The 14304-nt window shown below is 34.6% G+C and overlaps 2 protein-coding genes and 2 pseudogenes across 2 annotated transcripts; 2 read left to right on the top strand and 2 right to left on the bottom strand.

Annotated features, from left to right (window-relative positions):
- Nucleotides 1-241: 241 nt before the first annotated feature.
- LOC110635685 (uncharacterized) lies at nt 242-1599 on the top strand. The gene has a single exon (XM_021785113.2). It carries the CDS (start codon nt 524-526, stop codon nt 1385-1387), a length of 864 nt encoding a protein of 287 aa, XP_021640805.2. The 5' UTR covers nt 242-523; the 3' UTR covers nt 1388-1599.
- Nucleotides 1600-10618: 9019 nt separating this feature from the next.
- On the bottom strand, nt 10619-11718 carry LOC110635686 (NDR1/HIN1-like protein 26). Its single transcript, XM_021785114.2, has one exon. The coding sequence runs from the start codon at nt 11599-11601 to the stop codon at nt 10969-10971; it is 633 nt and encodes a 210-aa protein (XP_021640806.2). The 5' UTR covers nt 11602-11718; the 3' UTR covers nt 10619-10968.
- A 1286-nt stretch (nt 11719-13004) lies between these two features.
- LOC131183730 (U6 spliceosomal RNA) lies at nt 13005-13100 on the bottom strand (annotated as a pseudogene).
- On the top strand, nt 13067-13238 carry LOC131183580 (U2 spliceosomal RNA; annotated as a pseudogene).
- The last annotated feature ends 1066 nt before the right edge of the window (nt 13239-14304 follow it).

Raw genomic sequence — 14304 nt, 5'->3', positions numbered from 1 at the left:
CAATTAACTTAATTTATGAATAATATTATCATATAATAACAAGCACATGGTCATCACTTTCACAATATATATTTTTAAATTATAAAAATACAATCATAATAAATAAAGAATTCCCTTCTATAATAATGCATAAATAATGTCTTATTTCCCTAAACAAGAGATTGAATAGGAAACATAAACTAACAATCTCCTGTTTTGTTATTGAATGGTCCTCATTTTTTTTTTTTTGTTTTGAGTTCAAATATCAGTCACAAAAGAAAAATACTTCTATGGACAGCAAATACGAAAGTGGGCCGAAGTTGCTGAAAGTGTTGGAAGTCTAAGAAGGAGGCTGGTGGAGCTTGTAAAGCCCAATAGAACCCAAAAGGAATGTAAAGCAGAATATCTGATCACAAATTCCCCTCCATTCCCCACCTCAAAACAACTCCTCCTCGTCCTTTTCTTCTTCTCAGGATGGAAAACCTATTGCTGCTCCAGCTGCTGCTGCTGGGATTGGACTGTGACAGTAACATTCTTAACTAACATGTCACAACCTCCACCACCTCCACCGCCATCACGTATCACCAACACCCATAATTTACAAACCCACAAGCCCAACAATTTTCCTGATTTCTTTTTCACTGCTCTTTCTATTTTCTTCTTCTTCTCCTCTTCCTCTTCCTCTTCCTCTTCCTCCAAGCCTCAATTCCCCAAGATTCCATTTCTCTGTTTCCCGTCAAACCCCCGCCGCTTCCTCAGAATACCCTCCATGTCCGTTTCCAAAACGAATCATCGTTTCGGCACCCCACAATCCCTCTCTGAATGGCTTAAGCCTCGATTGCCTTCCGACTCCTTGGCTTCTTGGGGTGTCAAACCCGGCACCAAAAACGTTCACAACCTATGGCTCGAGCTCTCTGAAGGTGAAACCTTCCTCGCTGACTCCACCCCTCCAATCCGTACTGTCAGCGTTGTTACGGTCCGAATCATCGGTAAAAACAATCAAATTCTTGTTGAATCTCATCAAGAATTATCGGATGGTGGTGTAAGGAATCGGTGCAGACCCTTATCGGAGAAAATGAAGCCCAACGAGACACCTGAAGCTGCTGTCTATCGTGCTATAAAAGAAGAGCTTGGATCGATCATAAATGACGGTGGACTTGTGAGGATTGTGCCTGGTTCCTACAAGGAGAAGGTTGAGGAACGGAATTCGATGTCATACCCTGGCCTGCCGGCTCGTTATGTCTTACATTCTGTGGATGTGACGGTGGATGGGTTGCCTGAGGGAGAGTTTTGTACGGAAGAGGTGGAGGAGTATACTGATTCTGAAGAAAAGAGGGCTGCGGATAAGGCTGTGTTTGTGAAGAAGCATTTCTGGAAATGGGTTAGTTCTGATTCGGTTCAATCTTGATATATGGCAATATGGATCTTCAGCTTTTGGCTGCATTCTGACAATTTTTGGTTATACTACTACCTTTTACTTTTGTTGCTTTTGATTTGATTGGATAATGCTTCTTTTTGTGATTATGTTCTTTTGAGATGCTAAAAAATCAATATACTTGTCTTAACATGTATGAATACTAATTCTACGAAAATTAGAGATATGAGGTTCATCATTATACATTTAGTTTTGTAAGTATTTTTCATATCCCCTTTTCAATTTTGGATTGTGATAGTACTCTATTCTTCCATTTCAATCTTTACATAGACCTCTGTTCATTTACCTTTTGCAATCGGAGCTTTGCTTAGTTACTGTGCTGCTTTGTGTTTGAACAAAGTGAGAAGATTTTGGATATATTTTAATGAACCAGGGTACTGCCATGAAGATTTTCTGTGACAGTTGTTGGCAACAGATGAGCTTGAAGTAAATAGCTATGTTGTAAGGTTAGAGTTATATGTTATCTTGAGGGAAATTAGTTTTCTTTTGCAAGCTAATAGCTGTAGTACCTTCCTGTGGCAACAGCTTTCTATCAATATAAATGTTATGATTTGGATGTCCGTGGGAATGAAGGTAGTAACAGTTTTCCAGACTGGTTTCACACCGTGAATTAGTCCCTTTATATATATATATATATATATATATATATATATATATAATCGTTGCCACCTAAACCTATATCAAATTTTCCTTATTTGGAAACCCATATTTTGAGCTTCTGTACATTTTCAAACTCCCATCTTCTGTAATTTCTAGTTAAACTCTGAGTGAATGCTAAAACCTATAATTAGACATTTTTCAAAGAACTTTAGAGCCTGGGAATAATATATTCCTCATCCCTTTATGCATACCATACAAACTTTGATACATATGCAATCTTCTCCTTAAGACTTCTTATTTAGGCTTTTCTGTAGATGAATCATCTGAAAAGGGATTATTGGCATATGATTTCACGTGTTCTAACCCACCACATCATCCATCAGAAAGGTAGCAATGTTATATGATTTCAGGTCCAACTTCTTAAAGTATGAAATATTTGTATGCATGTTTATGCCTTATGGTAAATACGAAGAGAGAACAATGATTCTGCATTCTGCTATTGAAAGTAAATGAAAGCCTTTATTGCAGAATGTGGATTCTTCTTTCACTAGATCAAACTGTACAAATTAAGAACTTGTGTTGAATTAGGTGCATGGATAGCATGTTCTTTTATTATTATTATTTTTTTTGAAATAGCATGTTCTTTGTTATGCTAATTCTTGTATATTGGAGGATAAGGGGCAGGGAACTGCATGAGTACAGTATATTAATATGTGAATAGATCCAATTCCATCACTTTCATGTGTGCACGAATGCCAGTGAGAAGTGATTTCGAGATAAAAAAAGATCCCTTAAATCATAGTGAGATAATCCTGAAAGCTAAGGGATTGATGAGGAAATTTCATCTCTGGGAAAGAAAGCAAGCAACCAATTCCCGCCTTTATTTGTCCCTCCTCAGAATCTTCTCTCTTTTATTCTCTTTGTACTCAGAAAACAGCCAAAGAAGCAAAAGATGAAACTACAATCCCTCCTTACCTTTCCATTCAAAAAAAATAATCACAGAGAACTTTTGCACTTCAACGAGTAGATTTTGATTAATATTTTGATGTTGTGTGGTTCTGGCAGGAGGAGATTGATGCGGAATGTGTATAGTGTGAGATTAGAGTGGTAAATGCAGGGCCATCTGGTTTTCAGTAGCATAGCTTTTATTAGTTACTTATTTAGAATTTGCATGAGCTTTCTGTTCATAAAGGTGCTATGCTATTAAGTTGGATGTTTATGATTTTTATGTGAGTGATTTAGAATGGCTTAATACATCTTTTGGCTCTAGAGCTTTATTTGAAAAGTCATTTAATATCCTGAGCATTACTTGAATAACATTTTATGTATGAACTTTATAAAATAGTAGCTGTTACCCCTAAACTTTGTAAAAAGTATAACCATAAGTAGCATGTGCAAATCACATCCGTGCGCAAAAGTTAAATAGTTATATTTTTATAAAGTTCAAATGTCAAATGTTAACCAAGTAAAGGTGAGGATGTCAATCGACTTTTAGGTAAAGGTTAAAACTTCGTTTGGTAGTAAGTTTTTGGAGGTAGGGTAAGGTTTTTAAATGTAATTAAGAAATATGGACTTGTTTGGGAGGGGAGTTTTATGGGAAAGGTAAAATTTTTGAGGGTTTTTGGAAGTTTTTTAAAATCTCTAAAATTCTCAGTTTCTCAACTCACCAAATCGGGGTGTTGGAAAGTTTTTTATAAATTAAATATTAATTATTACTAATTCTTACCTTCCAATACATTTGATCTAAAACACATAAGATTTAGTAAACCATTATTTACCTTACTTTCCTTCCACACATATTAATATTAAAAAAAATTTTTCTTACATTTCATTACTTTACCTTTAAAAACTGTACCTCCTTACACTCCTCTTAAATGAAGTGTAAAGATCAAAAGATGTATTCAGCAAATTAGAATTGTGATAAGGTGGTATATCTCTTATGCATTGATGGAATTAGTTCTACATGTTATTCTTTGATATGGAGGGACATAGTTTCAAAATATTTATAATTCTTTTATGTTTATATAGAATTGGCTTCAAATAAAGTTGAATTAGAAAAATAATTTTTATAGCGGGATTTAAGTTTGAGATTAAAACTTAATTGTTAGTGTTGATACTTATTTTTTGTTACTTTGGAAGTTCAAACTCCCTTATGATGCAATGGCAATGCAAGTGCTTCTTTTTTTTTTTTTCTTTTTTTTTTTTCCTCTTTGGCTGAAGATCAAAGTCTCATTAACCGGAACAAGTCCAAAGCATTACAAATAGGGCTAATTTAGAGACTTGCCTAAATAAAGAGTAATTCTTACCTATACTCAGGTGTATATATCCAACTAATCAACAATTGTCATTTTGGTTAAAATCATGGTAGGAAATTTCCAGCAGAGAAAAGCTGGCGAGGCTCAAATCGGCCTTAAGGACCAAAACCTACACTACATGTAACGGTCAGACTCTAACCACTAGAGGAATTATCCGCTTTGGCCATAAGCCTCACGGTTTTGTCCAATAGGTGAAATGAAGAACTTTTCAGAAGGTCACCCATTCTAGGATTTCTCTTAAGCAAGCACGCTTAACCCTGAAGTTCTTCCAACTCTTTAGGTCATTCCACCAAAAGGGAGCCCGGCTTAGGCTGGACGTGGCGTAAACTCCTTTGAAAGACAAGGAAACACGTCCCACATCGGAATGGGAGGACAAGGTAATGATATATAAAATGGGGGAACTAATCACTAGAGGCGCCTTTTGGTGGAATGGCCTGGAGAGTTGGAAGAACTCTAGGGTTAAGCGTGCTCGCTTTAGAGAAAATCCTAGGATGGGTGACCTCCTGGGAAGTTCTCCATTCCACTTATGAGACAAAGCCGTGAGGCTTATGGCCAAAGCAGACAATTCCTCTAGTGGTTGGAGCCTGACCGTTACAATTGGTATCAGAGCCAGACACTCACTCAGTACGGTGTGAGAGCAAGGACGCTCAAAGCTTAAGGGGGTGAGGAGCCCAGCTTAGGCTGGACGTGACGTAAAGCTCCTTTGAAAGACAATGAAATACGTCCCACATCGGAATGGGAGGACAAGGTAATAATATATAAAATGGGGGAACTAATCACTTGAGGCGCTTGGAGAGTTTGAAGAACTCCAGGGTTAAGCGTGCTTGCTTGAGAGAAAATCCTAGGATGAGTGACCTCCTGGGAAGTTCTCTATTCCACCTATGGGACAAAATCGTGAGGCTTACGACCAAAGCGGACAATTTCTCTAGTGGTTGCGGCCAAAGCGGATATGCATTACACCATCTATCAACATCGGAAAGTGAGTTAGGTCTTTTTTTTGACACGACAAAAGTTTATGTATTTTTTAGCCACCCGCTTACCATGACTTTTTTTTCCTACTCCTTTTATGAAATGGGAGTTCTTTGACTTCTACTTGAAACATCTTACTGTCTGATGTAGTTCCTACCATATTAGCACTCAGATTGAGGCTCCACTGCTCCCTTAACCTTTTATTTTACCATAACTTGTCCTAAACATCCCTTAGTGTCCCTCTCATATCATTCCTTTTTATCCTTCCTCACCTTACGCCTTTTCCTTCGAAGATATTCATCCCATTAGCATTAACTTTAACCTTTTTATTATTTCTTAATCCTAACTTGATTGTTAACTCCATTACTTCCAAAATTCTAACTCTGTGATTGGTTCCCCTAGCACATCTACCATATAGTATCATACTATAGTACTAATCTACTACTCATATTATGTAACATGGGCCATTTACCATGGATGATTCTTTCTGTACCTCCTTCCTAACGTAACCATCAAAACATTATCGTTCCCTACTATCCTTTGTAGGGAATTGCTTATCATGGTTAGATAGGTATCCTTGAACCTATAAATTTCACCTGAACTAACAGGATAGTGGTGAACATGTGTTTTGCCACAATCCTTGACAAGACACCTTAAATCATTCTCCTTAATATAGCCACATCTATTGCCTACGGTTCTCCAGACTTCAGCCTCAGATTTACTCATATCTCCTGATCCTCCTCTTCAAATTTCATCATCTCTTTACAATTATTGTGCTCTTTTGTAAGATATCAGCTACACCTACCCTTTTATTATACTATTGTCCCACTTGACATATCATGTTGTAATATACTATCTATGCTTATACTCTATTTGCCTCCCATATTATCATTGTTTGTCTTGTGCCTCTTATTTCAAACCATATTCTGGAAGATACCTCTCACAAACAGATTCTCCTAGAACTAACTCCAGTCTCACTAACAATCATTCCTTGGATCCTTATACTTTCTAGTAATTTGTGAGTAACATCTATACCTGTCTTGTTCTCTACTATTGCTCTATTACCTATTATCATGTCAACACTTATGTTTCCTTATAGAGTTATCTTGTTGATCACACTAAAAATGTCTGTCTAACCCCCGATTACAAACTCTATGACTATTGTCTCGCCATTCTAAATTCTAACATCAAACATTTGTGTCATTATCCGTTATTCTTTTCTCATCAGGCATGATTGAATCCATTAGGTTGACTTTTATTTAACTTACTACCTATTGACTTTACTTCTCTGCCTAATAAGACAGTGCAAGTTGTCACTGCACACCTTATAGCTACTACTTACTTTAGTTGCATACTTTATCTAACTTTACTTATACTGTCAACAACCTAAAGGCTTATCCCATTGCCCCTTATTCTATCTTGGGGACAGAAAACGGACGAAGTCTAATCCAGATCCTACAACTTTGAGCTCCAGGTTCAAGCTCCTAACACTGCATCAGTTATGACCTGCTCTGAGTTATGCACTTTTGGGTTCCACATCTTGACAAACGTTCTCCCTGATGTCGTCTTTTTCTAAGCTCTCCCCGACTTATCCATATATAAGGATAGGGTCCTAGCGAGTCAAGTTTCAGCTGCGACTACTCGTCCTACCCATGTCCTTATCCACACCACACACACAGAGAGCTCCAAATTACCTTAAGGTGACATCCATAAACAAGTACAATTAACATTTGCAACAAAAGGGTGGGCCTAACATTTAACTAATTATATACATATATATAAGTGAATGCACGAGCATGTCTTGAATATAGTTAATAATATTGAAATTACAAATAAAATCAATATCAAACTCACAGATTATCCAAATATTACTGGAGTGGCTAAGAAGATGAGAAAGTTTGACTCTGATCACCTAAACAATTATATTCAAGAAATTTATCAATATTAACTCCAATCAAAGAACTAAGAGCCTGTTTGGATGAGGCAAGGCCTCAGGCCTACAGCAGCACAACAACAACACAATGCCCCTCCTGGGCCTACTAAACTAGTCAATTCTCACATAATTACACAATTCAGCTATTAAGATTAAAACTAACATTTTGCAAAAACTAACTAAATTAACTCTAAAAATTCTATAATTATTCACTGCAGTCCTTAACAATGTCATTCTACTATTGCAATTAATTATAATTTCTAGCTACTCACGAATATTTTATGAATTTCTATTCTAAGCTCAACATTAGGTAAAAAGGGAAAATTTGAGTTCGAGTTTACCTACACTAATTCTGACACTTGGAACGCATCTAAGACGTCTAAAAAATGGTGGAAAATACTGTAATATCGACTCACTTTTGAATTGGATCCGGCAGCCCGCGTGTCTGGCCTGAAATTGCAGTCTTAGTCACTAGTGGAATTTTTTTGAAACGAAAGTATCTACGTAACGCTCACAACACCAGGAGTTAGAATATAATTTTTATTTAATAAAAAAGACTCATTAAAGACTTGAAAAATCACTAGCAAGTTTGTGGGATCCACTAAATTTTTGGTGTTGGAAAATTTTTAAATTGGTGTCGTTACAAAGCTCTCGACGAGTAGGATACATTGTGGTCTCGAATTTTCAACAGGATTTTACAGTTCGGGAGAAATCTTGCCCAGAAGTCAAACTAAGCTAAAATTTATGAAGCTTGATTTGCACAAACTGAGAAACGATACTCTGCAAACTTGGTATCTACATGATGTCCATGAAGAGAGAAACATTTTGATAAGGAAGTTATGGCTCAAAAAAGAAAAAGAAAAAGAGAGAGAGAGAGAGAGAGAGAGAGTAGGGGGGCTGTTGTCCACATTTTAAACCTCTTTTTTTATTTTTTTATTTTTAATTACTTTTTAACTCCCTAAACTTTTCTGCTTTCTTTAAGTAAGTCTAAAATGTTTAATACATTCAAATTAAACTTTAATAATAATTTTAATAATAATAATTTAAACAATCGTAAAAAAATATTGAAACACTAAAATTAAACTAATAAGATAATATATTTTATTAAAATAATATTTTGAATTTAAAAAAATAGAATTTCAAAAAATCGGATATTACATCAAACATATTTACAACCTTATCTGTAGTGGGGAGGGAGAACCCACAACCAGGCATGGAAGGAACCCCCCTGCCTAGACGGGGCAAGGAAAGCCACAAGCAAACAAAAAATAGAGGAGACCGAGATGCTGAAGAAACAAAGGAAAAACAGAGGAAAACATCTCTAAAGGTTTGCAAGTGCTTGTCTAAAAATAGGCAGTGGTGAAACTCGAATGTAAAATCAATTTCCATGATTTCCATGTTTATTCTAGCGTTGGAAAATAAAAATTGTGTAGTAGTTGAGCTTGTCCATCAATTGTATATTGGGGGGGGTGGGGGTGGAGAGAAAGGAAAAGTCGTTTTATAGAAAGCACCCCATCAATGGTTTTAGAGACGTATGAGGCTATAAGTAAATAGCTTTTGATATCTTTATTAAAAAAGGCTGTTCGCTTTTGAAAATTTTAGCACTAAGAGTTTTCTCTGTTTTTCCATGCCACTTAATTAGTTGATTACTTATGCAAATTTTAAATCTAGATTTATTTTTCTTCTACACCTTTATTAATTAATAATATTCTATAATACATTTATAATTAAAAGGTAAACCATTCTTATTTAAATAAATATATAAAAAAAATTTATAAGAATGCATTTGACTGTAAATTTTTCAAAGGGCGTAATGACTTTTGAAGATATTTAACGCGTCAAAAAATAAAATTTTCTTTTTTATTTAATTTTAATTAAAACTCAAATCTAATATGAATATTAGTAAGTTATTATTTTTATTAATAAAAAAAAAACTATTATGATACATACAATTGTTGGAATATACTAAATGCCGTTTTGGCATTAAGGTTGAAGGACAAAACTATTTTTTAAGAAAAAAAATATTATTTAGATATTGTTAAAAAAAATTATTTCAAAAAAATTATTTTATTATTTAATATTTTTATAATTAAAATTTATTCAATTTAATTTTAAATTATTTTTTAATATTTAATAATTAATATATTTAAAAAAATTATACTTTTCCCAACAACAACATCAATAAAAATACCAAAAAGCCTTAATTATACAAGCCACACATTTCCTTTTCTTTTTAACATCAGGTGAATTGAAAGCCAGAAAGTAGCTCCTTGTTAGTGGTGAGGTCTCTTCCACTATGAACTTTAGCTTCTACCAATATAAAAGCACTTAAAAGATGCCTATGATGCGCGCAGAGAGAGAGAGAGAGAGAGAGAGAGAGAGAGAGAGATACCCTCAAAAATAGGCGGGAATTTGTCTTCTTTCTATTAAAATATTATATATATATATAAATTAATTTTTATAAATTTAATTATTAAATCTTGTTTTTAATAAATACTAAAAATGAATAATCGGTTATTGTAATAATTCTTCTTTTCACGTGAAAATAATATTGGTTAGATTTACTCAATTTTATTCTAATTAAATTTTAAATATTATAAAATTTTTAATGTAAAACAATTTAAAAACTTTACTTTTAACCTACAAGAAAAAAATTTTCTACATCCCCACCAGCCCACAAAGGTGGCGGTGTATGTCCTTTTGCTTGTGCCTTGGCCATATCTTTAGTGAAGAAAGGACAAACGTATTTTCTATTTAATTATACTTTTTTAATTAGTCATTTTTATAAAAATAAAATTTCAGATTAATTACTTGTTTTTTTCCCTCAAATGTTTGTGCACAGATACCTGATCATCAAATATGAAGAGAACGAGATACAAAATGGAAAGAAACTTTTGAATCATTCCTCTCATTCCCATAACATACATAGATATGTGTATGCGTGGGAGCTTTTAAGGGTAGCCAAAATTCTATTCAATGGAATGAATTTCATATAGGTGTTGATAGTCAGTATATTCAATTTCCATTCAGATCCAATTCCATTGGGTTAGTTAAATAAGTTGAAAGAAGGGGGGAAAGGAGGAAAATATTCTTCGAAATCTAAAAGGTCATATAACAGGGACCCAGGAGTTGTATCCATGCCTGCCTACTCCTAGACCAACTTGCATATAATCATTAATAAAGCTGAGATACTGACATGGAAAATTTGATCCATGGCAAAGGAAGCAACTAATTTCCCATCTTTATTTCCCCTTTTTATTTCTCCACCGAGTCTCATCTCCAATAGCATCTGATCTCTACCCTTTCTTTCTGCTCAGAAAATAACCTAAGAGCCTAAAAAGATGTTACTTTCTGGTTCCACACCATCAACATTAATTACATGCGAAGTAAAATCAATCCATCCAAAGGTATAATCATAACAAAAGATAAGAATTAAAATGTACACTCTCAGACAAAGCTGTTTAAGCTTTTCATTAGCACTAGCTGCTGCTTATAATTTAAGCTTTCTGTCTTATCACTTACTATAATTATAATTTAAACAGCACTTAACTATAGAGAGTAGCAGAAACACGCATACCATTTTTTTTTTTTATTTGACTGTGTCTTGAACTCGTCAACTTCAGTGCCATTTGAGCTCAAGCTAGTATTCTTTAAGCCACACCAAATCTGATTTTAACAATAGCAGTAGCACAAGCAAATAACTCACTGCAGGCTTAGTATTGTTAGTAAGATAATTATCAAACAGTGGTAGAACATTGAGTCCCTTGCTTTGAACTGAGCGGGCCGCTAGGGAGAGAAGGTCCAAAAGCCATAACAGCAACACAATTCACGTTAAGCCTGTATCTCCCGGAAACCCAGGTCCCAACCTTCCACCGTAGCCTTCCATTCACCTTCACGTTAAGAAATAGTTTTCCGGCGGTCTGATCCCGCCCCACTTCGTAACCGAACGATGAAGCCACCGGTAGCCCAGTTCCAATCAAAGATGCTGTCAAGAGGTTGCTATCTTGATGTCCTTGGTAGAATGGAGGAAAAGGAGTAGCCACAGTGATCTGCTGACCCTTGTAGGCGGCGTAAGCCTGTAACTCGTCGTAGTAAATGCCTACTTTGTCATTGGGGTTCTTGGAAAGTAGGGTGAGTTGGATTGAAGAGTTGAGAAGGTTAAAGCCTGAGAGTTTAAGTTGGTAGATGTCAGCTTCTTTGAGGGAGAACTGTGGCTTGGCAGGGCGAAGGATAAGCCAAACGATCAATATTAGGAAAAGAATTGAGGTGAAAAATGAAGAGAAGATAAAGAAGAACTTTTTGTAGAACTTGTTTACGTTGATTTCTTTCTTGGCACAATGCTTGGGAGATTCAATGGAGAATCGAGACATTTGCAGTAGGGAGAGAAAGGGGGACAGGGAGAGGGGATGGGGAAGCTTACAAGGCTAAGGAATGAGAAATGAAGGGATAAATAAAGGGCGAGCACTGGAAAGAAACAAGAAAGCAGCAATAATTGTCTTGCTCTCTCCCTCTCTCTTTCTCTCTCTCACATGCTTTTGGCTGGCTATGTATTAAGTTGTGATCTTCTGGAATTCACCTACAAGTGTATGGCTGTAAATTCAACTAATTGTTGAACATGAATATCAACCGTTGGATCATTCAACAAATGCTCCCTTGCTGCTTTCCCTGAATCCAACAGACATGATAATGTGAGATGCACAAGCACAGCACTATTGTGGTCATGCAAGTAGAGGCGGGACAATGGTAGATCTTGCCCCGGTCCGGGCTGGACAATGAATCAGACCTGAGTAAGTCTCATTCAAAGTCAGTAGGTTTCTTTGGAGTAAATCCAAATGTAAGAAAAAAAAAGTTCTCATATAATCATACATAATTTTATTTCTTTTAAGATAAATTATTTTTTCAAGTTAAAAGAATTAAATTCTTTCGATTCAAACAAGAGAATTAACTAAAAATAAATCAATTGAATTGAATTCTTACAAAATTATAATTTTTCAAACAAAAAGAATACCAAAATGAATCAACTGAACCAATTTAGATTGAAATCGGCTATTAGGGGGCCGATTCTATCCTCTGCTGAAACTGAACTTGAAAAGGTCTAGAATTGATGGTTTAACCTCGCGATTCTGATTCAATTGAAACCAGAAAAAGGTCACTTTTTTTTTTTTTATTTATATTTATCCATTAACATTGAATTTGATGACACAAATGATTCTGCCTTTACCATACTTAATTGGTGAAAATAGCATGAATCAAAATTTCCTGTGTTAGCTAAGATGGTGAAAGAATTATTAGCAACTTCAGTTTCAACGGTAGTAATTGAACAAGCTCCAAACTACTACAATTAAGCACAAGCTAATTGTTTGGATAATTGGACAAAAATTGAAAATTATTAACAAGAAAATAAAATCGATAGCATTAATGGAAACTTGCACTTTCGGGACTAGCAAAAAATAAAGGTAATTAAAGTTTATAATTTTTGAGATAAATGAACTATAAGACTTTGATTCCTTTAATCTCAAAAAGGATATCTAGGCAGTTTAATTATCATGCAAAGTTCAAACCATTTTTTTTTTTTAAGTAATTGTATCAAACAACGTAGTAAATTCTCTAATATTTATTTAACTTGTATAATTTTTTTTCTTTTTTTAATTTTTTTACTTTTACATTTATTTTTTTTTTTAAATCATTAAAGCTTTTGAGCCTAATAATTGGGTGACCTAAAGTAGGTTAAAGTGAAGGATACTATGTAATTGCATCGGAGCGTTATAAGTAAAAAAATTTGGACCATTTCCCGATTTGTGCATATCATCCTAGCGTAATGCTAATCTTTCTTGCATTATTCCAATTTTATTGGACATCCCTATGTAATATATGTTCTTATCAGTTTAATATTTGATATATATATGATATTAAATTAATTTTCAGGTGAAGGGTTTGTCGCATTAGCTTGCCATTGGAGCCCTTTAGTGTCACGCAGGTGTTGCACTGATGCAAGGGCCTGCCCCCTATAACATCCCGGGGGTTGACGAGGGTGAAAGTAAGAGTAGGGCTTTGCTAGTAAACTTTTAGGCAAAGGAAAGGAGGAATGAACTGTCTCACATCGAATAAAGGAGGAAAAGGTAAATGTATATGTAAGGATTTGGCTTACCTAACTCATAAATCACTTTCGGCCTTAAAACAGTGAAGCCTAGGGATAAATTTGTGAGGTCCAAATGAATTAAAGCGAATAATACTATATGGTTAGATTGGAGCATTATGAATAAAATCAGGATTGGACTCCCTTAGTATGATGGTGTTTCGAGGGCAAACAAAGCAGAAGCTAGTGGACTTGTAATATCCCGATGGCTTGTAATATTTTAAAATCTATCAAAATAGGTAAAATATACAATATTATTAGCGGTTCGTACGTTTCGCTATCACCATATACCTCTAAATATTTCACTTAGGTTGCATCATGTATTTTTTCGATCAAATCATAATTCGAACCCATAAAAATCATTTCCAAAATTCAATCCAAATCATAACAATTATTAACTAAATTAACGTTGAAATATTTTTGTGTTACAGTGGATGAGTTTATGGGACTCTAGAGTAGTAGTATTGGGTATTCCTTGTCTCCAATGACACCCTCCGGTAAGTGTTGTTAGTTTGTTATTTCATGATTTGCATGGGGTTGGTTATAGCCATTTTGTTTAGTATATTGTTGTAGCTTAATTCCTTTTATTACTCAAAAAATGGTGTTATGCTACGCGATCTTAATTATTTTTTTTTACTTACTGATATTCATTTACTTTGTAAAATTAAAAGAAATAATAAATTAAAAATATAAAAAAAATATATTAACATGTTTAATTTGTTTACTCCTTTTAGAACTTGAAAAAAAAAATTACAATAAACATTGTTGGGTCCCAAGATCCCCCAAAGAGAGTCCTCAACATTGTAATGCAGTGGTCAGGTGTGGCAACAGGCTTTACCTTTCTAGTTCTTTGTGATATAAATATGCTTGCTTTATAAAGAGAGAAATTGTATAGATCTAAATTGGCAAGAGAAGATACCAAGTATATCTATCTTAG

Source organism: Hevea brasiliensis, chromosome 9, assembly GCF_030052815.1.
Source record: "Hevea brasiliensis isolate MT/VB/25A 57/8 chromosome 9, ASM3005281v1, whole genome shotgun sequence".
In the NCBI taxonomy this organism is placed as follows: domain Eukaryota; kingdom Viridiplantae; phylum Streptophyta; class Magnoliopsida; order Malpighiales; family Euphorbiaceae; genus Hevea; species Hevea brasiliensis.
This window is presented reverse-complemented; position numbering and strand designations above follow the sequence as displayed.

Bases quoted from the DNA above. Each gene is read 5' to 3' on its own strand.
- LOC110635685 (XM_021785113.2), top strand. From the start codon at position 524: ATGTCACAACCTCCACCACCTCCACCGCCATCACGTATCACCAACACC.
- LOC110635686 (XM_021785114.2), bottom strand. From the start codon at position 11,601: ATGTCTCGATTCTCCATTGAATCTCCCAAGCATTGTGCCAAGAAAGAA.